Genomic DNA, 13,130 nt, shown 5'->3' with positions numbered 1-13,130 from the left:
TTGTTTTTCGACTATATCATTAGAATCGAAACAGCAACAGCAGCAGTTCACACAGATCGTTTTCTATGCAATAAAAATAAAAAAAAATTCAATCAACGTTTCCGTCAATAGTTTTTTTTTCAAGCGCTTAATGTGATCGATTGATATTGGTCTCGACAAAAACAAAAACAAAAACCGGTAGAGAAGAAAAATCAAATGGAAAAAATAAGGTTGTTTTTTTTTAAAAAAAAAACTCGAACAGCAATTTTGAACAATTTTTTTTCTTTTCATTTTCATGAAATTTTTTCATCATCACTGCGAATGAAGAAAAAATGAAATAAAAATTGAATCAATTTTGAATTCAATAACATGTTGACACAAACTCTTAAGTTCTTGGGAATTTTTGGATTTTAAAATTGAATATATATATATCAGAATTATCAGAATTACATATATATTACTTTATTTTCATTCAGTGATTTGGTTTCAATGAAAAATCCTCAATACAATGTTGTTCAAAAAATTTATAGAAAATATTATCCGCAATTCAAGACGTTTGCTTAGATTCCGACATAATTTGTCTTCAAATATGAAAGGAATTATTATGCTATTATCACCATTATTATTATATCGTCCATCATTCTATCTACAGCATTATTTTGATTGTCATCGATTGGCCAGAGAAAATCCAAATGAATTTCAACAGAAAATACATGATCCAATACGGTTGGTGAATATGTTGATGATTTGGTTGGCAATACGACATACTTATTTCGCCATACGCCGCCATCATATTCAGGATCGATTCTGGGATGTGATCAACAGCGATGTTATGGATGAAGTTGGATTTGATTATTGGTCAAATATATTTGCAGCTGCATTAATTTATAAATCATATCAATTTATGAATATGTTATATCTGGATAATCCAACAGCTCAAATATTGGATCGTATTTTGATTTTGCGTGAAAAAAAATCATTTTATCGTCCATATCGATATAATCGATATTCTGCTGTTAATTTCATTGTTTCTATCATTAAAATCTGGCTATGGTTCGTTTATTATTTCAAAATAAATTTGGGTAAGTTTTTCACGAGTTTGTCACTAGAAATTATAATTAAAAAAAATAGATTTCGGCTTTATTTCATTGAGTATAACGGCTATTGAATTTATTTGGAATAATTTCAATGAATTTTCTGGATTATTTGGTTATTTCCGATTGATTCAATGTATAATCAATCGATTGATTTTATTTATTGGTCTTTATGTTTTTGCTCATGTTACTATATTGATGGCTACTATTGGTATTGCTTATCTATTGACTGTTTATATATATAGTTGGCAAACCGATCAATTGCTTCATTGTGACAATCATCATCTGCATCGTCATCATAATCGAAATAATAAATCATCAATAAATCTACGGTGTATGTTGAAACAATTTCAGGTGCGTCATACAAAAAATTTAGAACGAATTCAAACGGGCAATATTTATTCGCGTGCATTACTTATATTTTTATTGCCCAATATTCCATTCAATTGTTATCTATTGGTATTTGTGATTTTTACGCAAACTACATGGATAATTCGATTTATATCCTGCTCAGTTATAATTGAAGAATTTGCCGGTATATTCGGCATACATCTATTGTTTGCATTAGCAAACCGACAATTTCAAAAATCAAGCATCACATTCATGCATATATTGGCTAAAAAACATCAACATATTAATCGTCACATTTATATTGCTAATCGTTTGAAAATAATTAATTATGGACAAAATTTTCATGCAAAAAATAAATATGGTTTCACATATGGAAAACTTGAATTAATCACAATGAATGAATGTGTAAAGGTAATCTGAATATTGATTGATTGATTTGAAAATTTTTTATTTTCTATTGATTTTTTCTATAGTATCTTCTACTCTATTCACAATTGTTAATGTTCATCTATGTTCATATTGTTTTTCGACGATATCATTAGAATCGACACAGCGCAACAGCAGCAGCAACCCACACAGATCGATTTCGATGAAATTCCATCATCAATGTTGCCATCAGAATATAATGTTGGCTAAAAATTATTGAAAACCATCATTATCTATTTTATTTCCAATAATTCCATAATGATTCCAATATACATTGAACGCTGAATGGAATTTTTTTTTGTCTGTTCATCGTGTAATTTATTTGATCAAATATTGATTTTTTTTTGTTGAATTTGCATAAATAAATGATTCATTCATTTTCTTTGGAAAACAAAAAAATTTATCGTATATAGATGATATTGATGTATAATGATTATAAATGTCAATGAAAGCAAAAAAAGAATAAAAAAACAATTCCATAACCATTCAATTCGAAATGGTGTATGTGTTTGTGTTTCAAGAAAAAAAAATTGATCTATTGTTGTTGCTGCTGCTGAATTGGTTCTTATAAATATAATCATCATCATCATCATCAAGATGAAACCGAAACATTCGTAATTGTTACCCAATATATATCCGCGACCATAAAACATGTTAATCGGTTTATTGATACTACCGTTTGAAAAATTAGTGAAAAACATTCTCATCATTTCACGGCGATTATTAAGATTGATAAATCATTTCAATGTTAATATGAAAGGCATTATTCTGCTATTATCACCATTATTATTATATCGTCCATCATTCTATCAACAGCATTATTTTGATTGTCATCGATTAGCCAGGGAAAATCCAAATGAATTTCAACGGAAAATACATGATCCAATCAGGTTGTTGAAAGTGTTCATGATTTGGTTGGCAATACGACATGTTTATTTTGCCATACGTTACCATCATATTCGTGATCAATTCTGGGATGTGATCAATAGTGATATGTTGGATGAGCTTGGATTCGATTATTGGTCAAATATATTTGTAGCTGCATTAGTTTATCAATCTTATCAATTTATGAATATGTTATATTTGGATAATCCAACAGCTCAAATATTGGATCGTATTTTGATTTTGCGTGAAAATCGATCCTTTTATTATCCATATCGATATAATCGATATTTTGCTGTTGATTTTATTGTTTCTATCATTAAATTCTGGCTATGTTTTGTATATTTATTCAAAATAAGTATTGGTAAGTTTTTCACTAGATTTCAATAGAAATTATTATTTTATTTTTTTCAAAAAAAAAAAAAAAAAAATTAGATTTATGTATCATTTCATTGGTTGGAACGGCTATTGAATTTATTTGGAATAATTTCAATGAATTTTTTGGCATTGGATTTTTCGGTTATATCCAATTGATTCAATGTATCATCAATCGATTGATTTTTTTCATTGGTCTTTATGTTTATGGTCATGGTAATATATTGATGGCTACTATTGTTATTGCTTATCTGATGGCTATTTATGTATTCTGTTGGCAAACCGGTCAATTGCTTCTTCATCGTGGCAATCATCATCGAAATAATAAATCATCAATAAATCTGTGGCGTATGTTGAAACGGTTTCATATTCGTCATATAAAAAATCTAAAAAGAATTCAAACGGGCAATATTTATTCGCGTGCATTACTTTTATATTTACTGCCCAATATTCCATTCAATTGTTATCTATTGATATTTGTTGTTTGTATGAAAACAACATGGATAATTCGATTTATATCCTGCTCAGTTATAACTAGTGAAATTTATGGTATATTTGGTGTACATATATTGTTTGCATTAGCTAATCGGCAATTTCAGAAATCAAGCATCAGATTCATGCACATATTGGCTGATAAACATCAACATTTTAATAGTCACATTGATCTGGCTAATCGATTGAAGCTAGTCAATTATGGACAGAATTTTCATTCAAAAAATAAATACGGTTTCACATATGGAAAACTTCAATTAATCACTATGAATGAATGTTTCAAGGTAACTGCTTCGATATTGATTGTTTGATTGATTTGAAAATTTTTTTTTTATTTCCAATTTTAATTATTGATTTTTTTTTTGCTATTTCTATAGTATTTTTTACTCTATTCACAATCATTAATGTTCATCTATGTTCATGTTGTTTATCATTCATATCAGAATTAAAGTACATGCAGAAAAAAAAATTGGTCAAATTCATTATCAGTAAATATGACGATAAAATTTTATTATCGAAATATCTATTTTTTTCCATTTCACTCATTGGATTTTGAACAATTTAAAAAAAAGTTTCAACTTTTTTCATTACCATTATTATTACTATAATAATAAATTAAATTCATAAAACTTGACTTTTGGAATTTGAAATTTTTGATTTGATAAAAGAAAAATTTCCAACCAACGTTTCCGTCATTAGTTTTTTTTTATCAAGCGCTCAACGTGATCGATGAATAGTGGTCTTGATAGCAACAACAACTACAACAAAAAAACCGGTAGAGAAAAAAAATCGAACGGAAAAAAATGGGCAATTTTTTTTTACTTTTAAACTCAAACAGAAGCAGCAATTTTGAATTGATTTTTTTTTAACTTTTTGTTTTCAATCTTGCTGGTTCATCAAAAACGTCACCATTCACTGTTGAATGAAAATGACAATGGTACTAATTTTTGAATTTAATAACATGTTTACACACACAAACACCCACACACACAATCACACTTAAATTCTCAGGAATTTTTCAATTTTAAAACTGAATTTTTTTTTCTCGAGTTGATATTTGATATTTTATTCCATTCTCATTCAGTGATTTAGTTTCAATGAATAAACAAAAATACTCGAAACAATGTTGTTCAAAAAATTTATTAAAAAAATAAACATCCATTCAAGACGTTTGCTTAGAATCCGACATAATTTGTCTGCCAATATGGTGGGAATTATTCGGCTATTATCACCATTATTATTTTATCGTCCATCATTTTATATACAACATTATTTTGATAGTCATCGATTGGCCAGAGAAAATCCAAACAAATTTCAACGAAAAATACATGATCCAATCAGGTTGTTGAATGTATTCATGTTTTGGTTGGCAATACGACATGCTTATTTTGCCATTCGTTACCATCATATTCGTGATCAATTATGGGATGTGATCAATAGCGATATGTTGGGTGAAGTTGGATTTGATTATTATGCCAATATTTTTATGGTTGCATTAATTTATCAATCTTACCGATATCTGAATATGTTATATCTGGATAATCCAACAGCTCAAATATTGGATCGTGTTTTAATAATGCATGAAAATCGATCCTTTTATCATCCATATCGATATAAACAATATGTTGCTGTAAATTTTATGGTTTTTATCATTAAAATCTGGCTATATTCAATATATATTTTCAAGATAAATGTTGGTGAGTTTTTTACGAGATTTTTTCTGTATTTTCCATATATATATGGAATTATATTTTTTTTTGTCATTAAATTAGATTTATACCTCATTTCATTCAGTGTAACGGCTATTGAATTTATTTGGAATAATTTCAATGAATTTTTTGGCATTGGATTTTTTGGTTATATCCGACTGATTCAATGTATAATCAATCGTTTGATTTTATTCATTGGTCTTTATGTTTATGGTCATGTTACTATATTGATGGGTACTATTTGTATTGCTTATCTAATTGTCGTGTATATATTCTGTTGGCAAACCGGCCAGTTGCTTCATCGTGGCAATCATCATCATAGAAATGCTAAATCATCAATAAATCTGTGGCGTACGTTGAAACGGTTTCACATGCGTCATACAAAAAATCTTGAACGAATAATAACTGGTAATATTTATTCGCGTGCATTAATTATATTTTTATTGCCCAATATTCCATTCAATTGTTATCTATTGGTATTTGTTGTTTGTATGCAAACTACATGGATAATTCGTTATCTTGCTGGTTCGGTTATTGCTGATCAAATAATCTGTATATTCGGCATACATCTATTATTTGCATTAGCTAACCGACAATTTCAAAAATCAAGCATCAGATTCATGCACATATTGGCTGATAAACATCAACATTTTAATAGTCACATTGATCTGGCTAATCGATTGAAGCTAGTCAATTATGGACAGAATTTTCATTCAAAAAATAAATACGGTTTCACATATGGAAAACTTGAACTAATCTCAATGAATGAATGTGTCAAGGTAATCTGGATATTGATTGATTTAGAAAAATTTTTTTATTCCAAATTTCTATTGATTTTTTCTATAGTATTTTCTGCTCTATTCACAATCATTAATGTTCATCTATGTTCATGTTGTTTTTCGACGATATCATTAGAATCGAAACAGCAGCAGCAGCAGCAGCGGTCCACACAGATCGATTTCTATGCAATTCCATCATCAATGTTTCCATCCAGGTTATAACGTTCACTGAAAAATGAATGAAATTTTTTTTTGTCTGCTCATCATGTGATTTATTTGATCAAATATTGATTTTTGTTTTGGAAAAAATAATAATCTGTAATTTGCATAAATAAATTATTTATTCATATTCATTTTCTTCAATCATATATAGATGATAATTATGATATATAATAATAATTGTAAATGTCAAGAAAAGTAAAAAGAGAATGAAAAAAAACCACAATCATTCAATTCGAAATGGTGTATGCGTTTGTGTTTCAAGAAAAAAAAAATTGATCTATTCCTGTTGTTGTTTTTGCTGCTGCTGCTGTTGAATTGGTTCTTATAAATATAATCATCTTTATCAAGATGAAACCGGAACACTCGAAATTGTTACCCAAATATATCCACGACCATGAAACATATTGATTGGTTTATTGATACTACCATTTTTGAGTAAATCACCGAAATTCAATAAAATACCACCAATATGATCATTACGAACATGATCACTATCTAATAATTCGATTCGTATCCATGTTTCACGTTTTACTGTAAATTGTCTTGGCAATAGATAATGCCAGCTTGGATTATTGGAATTATCAATGATTGGCGTTTTACCAACCAATACATCATCAATGAAAACATTACAATAGGTATCGGATGCACGGCCCATTAAATATCCGGAATCCATATCTGGTACATTTGCTGAATGTATAATAATTGATATGTTATACAATTTATTGGCCGTTGTCGTCATGGCTGATACAGGTGCCATTGTTGTTGACGATGATGATGGCTGAAATTGTATCCGATTCGAATTCGTTATTTGACCATTGTTCATGATTCTTGGCAATAATTTTGTCGTCATCGTTGTGCTACTTGATTGCAATGATGATGGTGGCATTGTTGTTGTTTCAGATGTCGATGTTCCTTGACTCAATGTTGTCGACGATGATGATGATGAAAAATGAATCAATGTTGTATCATCATCATGTTGATGATTATCATCAATAAATTCAGCCGGGTGTTCATCCATTCGGCTATCATAATGATGATCAATATTTTGACCTGGAAAAAAATATTCATAAAAAAAATTGTAAAAGAAAAAAAAATAAAAATCTAAAAATTACTTGAAAAATCCGGTTCATTTTCCTGTGAATGAATTGAATCAATGTGGTTGAATTTAAATTTGTTTCTCTCATCATCATCACCATCATTATGGCTTTTGGATGATGTTGATGATGATGATGATGGCTGTGCGTTAATCAAATCTTGATCTGGTTGTAATAATTTTGTTTCCATTACATTGATTCCTTCTTGTTGTTGATGTTCATCATCGATCGTTGATGATGATGATGATGATGATAATAATAATAAATCTGATGTTGATGATGATGGATTTGATGATAAAATAGACAGTGCTTTTCCAGTCCGTCCTGAATACATTTTTAATTCAGATGTCTGTTTCATCAATGGCATTGTTGATTTATTCGATTCATCATCATTCATTATTGTTGTTGTTGTTGTTGTTTTATCATTAGGTATGCATACACGAATCATTTGTATCAATAATAATAATGTGACCAAAAAAATGAATAAACGAATAGCAATCACTTCAGGTCGTTGCCATTGTTTCCATTGGCAGAAAACTTGATGTGATTTTCTTTCCACACCATCAACAATCGATACGATCCATTTATTCGATTTTTGATCATTCACATGGTCACCATCACCATCATCATCATTATTATTAGCATGTTGTTGATGAATTGGATTAATATGGCCTTGAATTTTCAATTCAACATGATCAAATTCTGGATTCGAAAATACTTCAGCCATTGGATTTTCAATTGAAAGTGAATGTCGTAATTGTTTGAAAGACAATTCAGAAGCCATTTTTGTGGTTGTGGTTGTTGTTGTTGTTGTTGTTGTTGTTGCAGTTTTACTTGATGTTTCAATTGGTTGTGCTGTTGGTGATTGATTGATTGATTCCCGTTGTATTTCTTCATATGGTGGTGGTGGTTTCTGATGATGATGATCATCATCATCGTTATCATCATCATTAAGATTATGATTATTAAAATGCTGATGATGATGAATATGATCTGGTAGTTCATTGGTCTGTATTGAATCCATCGTCATCATCATCATCATTGATTTATAGTTGGCCAATAATAAATGTCTCCCTAATGTTTATTTATCAAAAATAAATAAATAGAAAAAAAATCAAATAATTAAATGAATGATAACAGTGGAAAAAAATTGGCAATTTGAAGCCGAAAACCAAGAGGAAAAATTACAAATTGAATGAATCAATGATCATCGTCATTAGCATTTCAAACGGAGGACACAGTTTGATGATAAATTTCATTTTATCATCATCATCATTTTTTTTTTTGAATTCAAGTAATCAAACGATCGTCGGTTTGATGAATCATCATCGAATAAAATTGTTCATTAATGATTGACGATAATTAAGTTCAATTAAATTCAATCGAAAAAAAGCCATTTTCATTGAATGAATGTAAGAAATTTCCGTTCTGGATTCGAACAGGAAACGATAATCTTGTTCCAAACATTTATGCAACAATGAGAAGCCAACCAATAAAAAAAATCTGCATATATAAATAAAGCACATACCTTTATGTTTTGATCGTTGATCAATATCGATTTATTTCAAGAAGAATTTCACAAACAAACAAACAAACAAACTTTATACAGATGGATATTTCATATACAGAGACTGTTGATGAAAATCAAAATGTTCAAAATGAAAAATTAAACATGAAAATTGTTGGATTCATATGGATAAACAAATGCTCGAATCATCATCATCATCATCATACATTGAATAGAACATAGAAATAAATGATTTTAAATCCACACATATGCGATTGAGGTCAAAGTTCAAATATTTGGGTGTCGTCCTGTATGGTAAAGAGAAAACAAAAAATCTTTTATTCACATTCACAACAACACAGATTGAAAATTGCTGAAGAATTTTTTTTTTGGTTCTGTTTTCTGGCTATCCACCGGATATATATGATCATTGATCGTTGAACGATCAACAACGAATGTGTACTAAACGGTAGCCAATCAATGATTGTAGTAAACAAAACAAAAAACAAAAAAAAACGAAAAAAAAATTTTTCTCTAGTTTGATTCAGTTAAATGAATTTGTTGATTTGCTTCCCGAAATTCAATCAAACGTAGCAACAAAAAAAAAGATGAAGAAAAAAATAATCGGACCATCAATTCATCATTTTAAACAACGAAGATTTTCACCATCTTCAAGGTCAACTCTCTCTTCTTCCTTGAATTCTATATATGACGGGTAGGAAAAAAAAATTTGAGAGAAACTTGAAAAACCAAAACCAAAACCAAAAAAAAAAAAAAATTTTACCAAAGTAAATGTGATGTTCAATGTGATTGGATCGCTTGGATTTCTTCACTTCATATTAATATATATATATATATCGTAACTCTTTTTCTCTATTTTTTGTTGTTGTTGTTGTTGTTGTTCGGTTGAACAATATTGAATTGTGAGAAAAAAAAACCAATTTATACATCGATATCTTTACATACCGTAACATGGTTGGTTGGTTGGTCGGTCGGTTGGTTGATCGATGAAATCTTGAAACTTGAATCTCTTCCTCCTTTGCCTGGTGGAAAAAAAACTCGAACAGCAAAAAGAAAGAGATAGAGAGAGAGTCGGATTTTTTCTTGTTACGTCGCCATCATCATCACCAACATCATCACTGGAGAAAAAAAATGGTCAGATTGTTTACCAGAAAATAAAATAAAAATAAAAAATCGCTCATCATGATCGTTTGACCTCGTTTTTTTTTCTTCTTCTTTTCTTATGATCTTGGTTTTTGTGTGTGCAAGAACACACACAAACCAAGATCATAACATCAGCAAACAAAAAAACAACAACAACATTAACACACCACACACATATTGACCGAATCGAAACCAACCAAAACTGATCATCATTGATTGTCATGTTAAAGGTCACACACTACCACAACAAAATCGACCCCATAATAAATACGATACCATTTAATGTTGATGACGATGATGATAAAGAAGGAAAAAAAATTTCAAATAATTTTTAGCCACTTAGTAGTGGTATAGTAGTAGTGTAAATCAATGATGAATGGATGTGAAAAACGACAAAGACCGTCGACGACGACTACCCTCTTTGGTGTTGTTTTTCAACAAATGTTTTTGTCTGTGTGTGTGTGTGTGTTCAACTTTTTAGGCAAAAAACTTGTTCACAATTTGGATACACATCCAATCGCCACATAAGGAAATGATGATGATCATAAAAAAAATGGTTCGAATCCATTTTTTATGATCAATTTTTTTCCTACCGCGAAAAAAAAATCCCGATAATAATCAGAAATTTTTATTATCATCAACAGACCAAAAAAAAAGGATTCATCGAATTTAATTCGATTTTTTTTTTTGGTTTTAAAATTCTTAATGATTGGCATTGATAACATGAATCCATGATTCATGACATTGATATATCATCGTTGTAGCATGGTGATTTTGCTGTCATAAGTAGGTTATTATTGCCATGATGATGAAAACCCTGGCAAGGTAACAACAACAACAACAGTAGAAAAAAAAATCAATTCACCTGAATTCAGCTGACTTACCTTGATACAATCGATGTTTGTTGTATCTCATCACTATCATTATTACACGGATTGGTTCAACAAAATGTGGTTATTCAATTTGACGATATAAGATAACGACAACAACAACAACAACAACAAAAACAAGACAAGAAAAACATTCAGTATTGAGGACAGATATAGTGATGATGTTGATGTTGAGTTGTGGCCAACAACTGGTTATTTCAACAATATTGTTGTTTGAATACAGATGTTTTTTTTTTCTCTATTTTTTTCTATTAAACATTTTAAAATGGATTTAATTTAATTTTTCTGTAGGAAAAGGGTAAATAAGATCATTGATTTTGATTGATGATTTTTGTTTTTTAATTTTGAAATTCCAATTTTTTTTTTCGTTCAACAGGTTGTCGATTGTGTGTCGCCATCTAGGAATGGGTAATTGATTTTTTTTTTTAATTCAATGATGATGATGATTTATATTGATTTGATTTGATGTATCGTGGTTAATCGACCGGAATATTTAATATGAACCTTGGTAAAAAATTAAAAAAAAACATATCCATGATAAAATATCATCATATATTCACATCAGTGAATGTAAATACCTTTTATATTTTAGTTAATTGATTAATAAACACCAACGAACGTTCAAATAGACATGAGTATTTATTGCATTATGATTTTGAAATATTCCATTCTTTTGCTCTGTTTTAAAATGGTAAAGGGAGAGAAAAAAAATGTCTACGGTCATCATTCAACCATATCATGACGATGACGATGATGATGATGATGATGATAATCACATCATTTCTTGCTGATGAAAGGATTTTTTTTTCTTTTTGTCCATTTGTCACCAAACATGCATGTATTGTATTGTTGTTGTTGTTGTTGTTGTTGTCGTGGAGTTCGTTTGGTCATGTTTATTTGCTTTTGTTGGTTTTTTTCTCTTTCTTTCTCTCTCTGTCTCTCTCTCTCTCTCTTTTCATTTCAACCGTTCATTTTCTATGTGCTTAATATTTGTTCAGGATAATAATGGTTGACAGAAAGTGAAAGAAAGAAAAAAAAATGAATATCGCACTGTAACACACATAGAAATAAACTTTCGATTGATGACAAATGTCAGTTTTTCTTTTTTTTGTTCATTTGTAAAATTTAATATTTCTGGTATTTAAAAATCTGTAATGGTGGAAAGACAACTCACACATTAATACACACGTGTTGGTGTACGTGTGTTAATTGAACAAAATAAAAATCATCACAAATTGATCATCATCATCATTTGATATATAATCTCCTAAACACCACCACCACCACCACCACCGTCAATCATCGAGATCAACAAGTGCACATCTGATGGATTTTTTTTTTTAATATCTGGTGACCTGAATTATTGCAAATTTTCATGGATTTTCCTTTTTTTTTGAAAACTGTATTTCCGGTACTTGATTGAACCAGAAATTTTTTTTTACCATAAAAAAATTATCATCAACTATGGTGATAGTCGACAGCGATAGAAAAAAAAATAAATTTCAATCACATCATCTAGATTATCCATACACACACACACTAATCAACTCGTAAATCATATTGAAAAACTAAACCACAACAACAACAAGAAAAGAATTTCAGATTATGAAAAATTATGAAATCCTGAAAGAATTATGATGATGATGATGAATAAAAAGGATGTAAAACAAACAAACAAAAAAAAAACTCGTTCAATTTGACAACCAAACGATTTTCCACTCAATCACAATCAAAAACTGTCTCTCTTGATGTTCAGATATATATATATTCTGATTATTATCGTTGAAAAATTCTTCATATATATAAAATTATCAACAGAAAAAAACAGCATTTTTTTCTGACAAAAGAAAAATCGATAGTGAAGTGACCAAAACTATCGATGATTATCGTGTGTTTTTTTCTCTATCTGTGGTGTCCACTATAGTTCAAACAAAAAAAAAATTCAAGTTCAACGTATTTGAATTTGTGTATGCAAACATTGATTGATTGATTGATTGAAAATTAATGAAATCTTCGTTTTGAAACAAATGAAAAAAAAACTATATGAGATTCAGCAAGAACAAACAGCAACAACTTTTGGAAAAACGTTGACTTCCGTTTTAAATGAAATTTTTTTTTATTTTCTCTCCTGTTATCCTGTTTGGAATTTAAACAAACAAACAAACA

At 29.2% G+C, this 13,130-nt stretch overlaps 3 protein-coding genes across 8 annotated transcripts; 2 read left to right on the top strand and 1 right to left on the bottom strand.

The window, feature by feature from the left end:
• Positions 1–490: 490 nt before the first annotated feature.
• On the top strand, positions 491–2,912 carry LOC124496617 (uncharacterized). Its single transcript, XM_047060156.2, has 3 exons — positions 491–1,061; positions 1,111–1,835; positions 1,898–2,912. The coding sequence occupies exons 1-3, from the start codon at positions 569–571 to the stop codon at positions 1,964–1,966; spliced, it is 1,287 nt and encodes a 428-aa protein (XP_046916112.2). The 5' UTR covers positions 491–568; the 3' UTR covers positions 1,967–2,912.
• A 1,778-nt stretch (positions 2,913–4,690) lies between these two features.
• On the top strand, positions 4,691–6,351 carry LOC124496452 (uncharacterized). The gene is made up of 3 exons (XM_047059971.2): positions 4,691–5,296; positions 5,372–6,087; positions 6,155–6,351. Exons 1-3 carry the CDS (start codon positions 4,723–4,725, stop codon positions 6,221–6,223), a joined length of 1,359 nt encoding a protein of 452 aa, XP_046915927.2. The 5' UTR covers positions 4,691–4,722; the 3' UTR covers positions 6,224–6,351.
• Positions 6,352–6,409: 58 nt separating this feature from the next.
• LOC124496555 (uncharacterized) lies at positions 6,410–11,862 on the bottom strand. Of its 6 annotated transcripts, none has more exons than XM_075732762.1 (5): positions 11,741–11,862; positions 11,543–11,642; positions 10,959–11,468; positions 7,422–8,477; positions 6,410–7,359 (listed from the first exon to the last, which is right to left on the bottom strand). In XM_075732762.1, exons 3-5 carry the CDS (start codon positions 10,996–10,998, stop codon positions 6,653–6,655), a joined length of 1,803 nt encoding a protein of 600 aa, XP_075588877.1. In that variant the 5' UTR covers positions 10,999–11,468; positions 11,543–11,642; positions 11,741–11,862; the 3' UTR covers positions 6,410–6,652. The 6 variants fall into 6 exon arrangements, with proteins under 6 accessions (XP_075588877.1, XP_075588878.1, XP_046916039.2 ...); XM_075732763.1 differs by lacking the exons at positions 10,959–11,468; positions 11,543–11,642; positions 11,741–11,862 and adding exons at positions 8,932–9,218; positions 9,541–9,612; positions 9,695–9,874; XM_047060083.2 differs by lacking the exon at positions 11,741–11,862 and having other exon boundaries at positions 11,543–11,651.
• Positions 11,863–13,130: the final 1,268 nt, after the last annotated feature.

Source organism: Dermatophagoides farinae, chromosome 7 (assembly GCF_024713945.1).
Source record: "Dermatophagoides farinae isolate YC_2012a chromosome 7, ASM2471394v1, whole genome shotgun sequence".
Classification (NCBI taxonomy): domain Eukaryota; kingdom Metazoa; phylum Arthropoda; class Arachnida; order Sarcoptiformes; family Pyroglyphidae; genus Dermatophagoides; species Dermatophagoides farinae.
This window is presented reverse-complemented; position numbering and strand designations above follow the sequence as displayed.

What these genes read in the sequence shown, in the direction of transcription:
- LOC124496617 (XM_047060156.2), top strand. Translation starts at nt 569, where the DNA reads ATGAAAGGAATTATTATGCTATTATCACCATTATTATTATATCGTCCA. An exon ending in TTATTTCAAAATAAATTTGG is followed by an intron (nt 1,062 to 1,110) that starts GTAAGTTTTTCA and finishes TAAAAAAAATAG; the next exon opens with ATTTCGGCTTTATTTCATTG. An exon ending in CAATGAATGAATGTGTAAAG is followed by an intron (nt 1,836 to 1,897) that starts GTAATCTGAATA and finishes TTTTTTCTATAG; the next exon opens with TATCTTCTACTCTATTCACA.
- LOC124496452 (XM_047059971.2), top strand. Translation starts at nt 4,723, where the DNA reads ATGTTGTTCAAAAAATTTATTAAAAAAATAAACATCCATTCAAGACGT. An exon ending in TATTTTCAAGATAAATGTTG is followed by an intron (nt 5,297 to 5,371) that starts GTGAGTTTTTTA and finishes TCATTAAATTAG; the next exon opens with ATTTATACCTCATTTCATTC. An exon ending in CAATGAATGAATGTGTCAAG is followed by an intron (nt 6,088 to 6,154) that starts GTAATCTGGATA and finishes TTTTTTCTATAG; the next exon opens with TATTTTCTGCTCTATTCACA.
- LOC124496555 (XM_075732762.1), bottom strand. Translation starts at nt 10,998, where the DNA reads ATGATAGTGATGAGATACAACAAACATCGATTGTATCAAG. An exon ending in CAAACATCGATTGTATCAAG is followed by an intron (nt 8,478 to 10,958) that starts GTAAGTCAGCTG and finishes AATAAACATTAG; the next exon opens with GGAGACATTTATTATTGGCC. An exon ending in AAATGAACCGGATTTTTCAA is followed by an intron (nt 7,360 to 7,421) that starts GTAATTTTTAGA and finishes ATTTTTTTCCAG; the next exon opens with GTCAAAATATTGATCATCAT.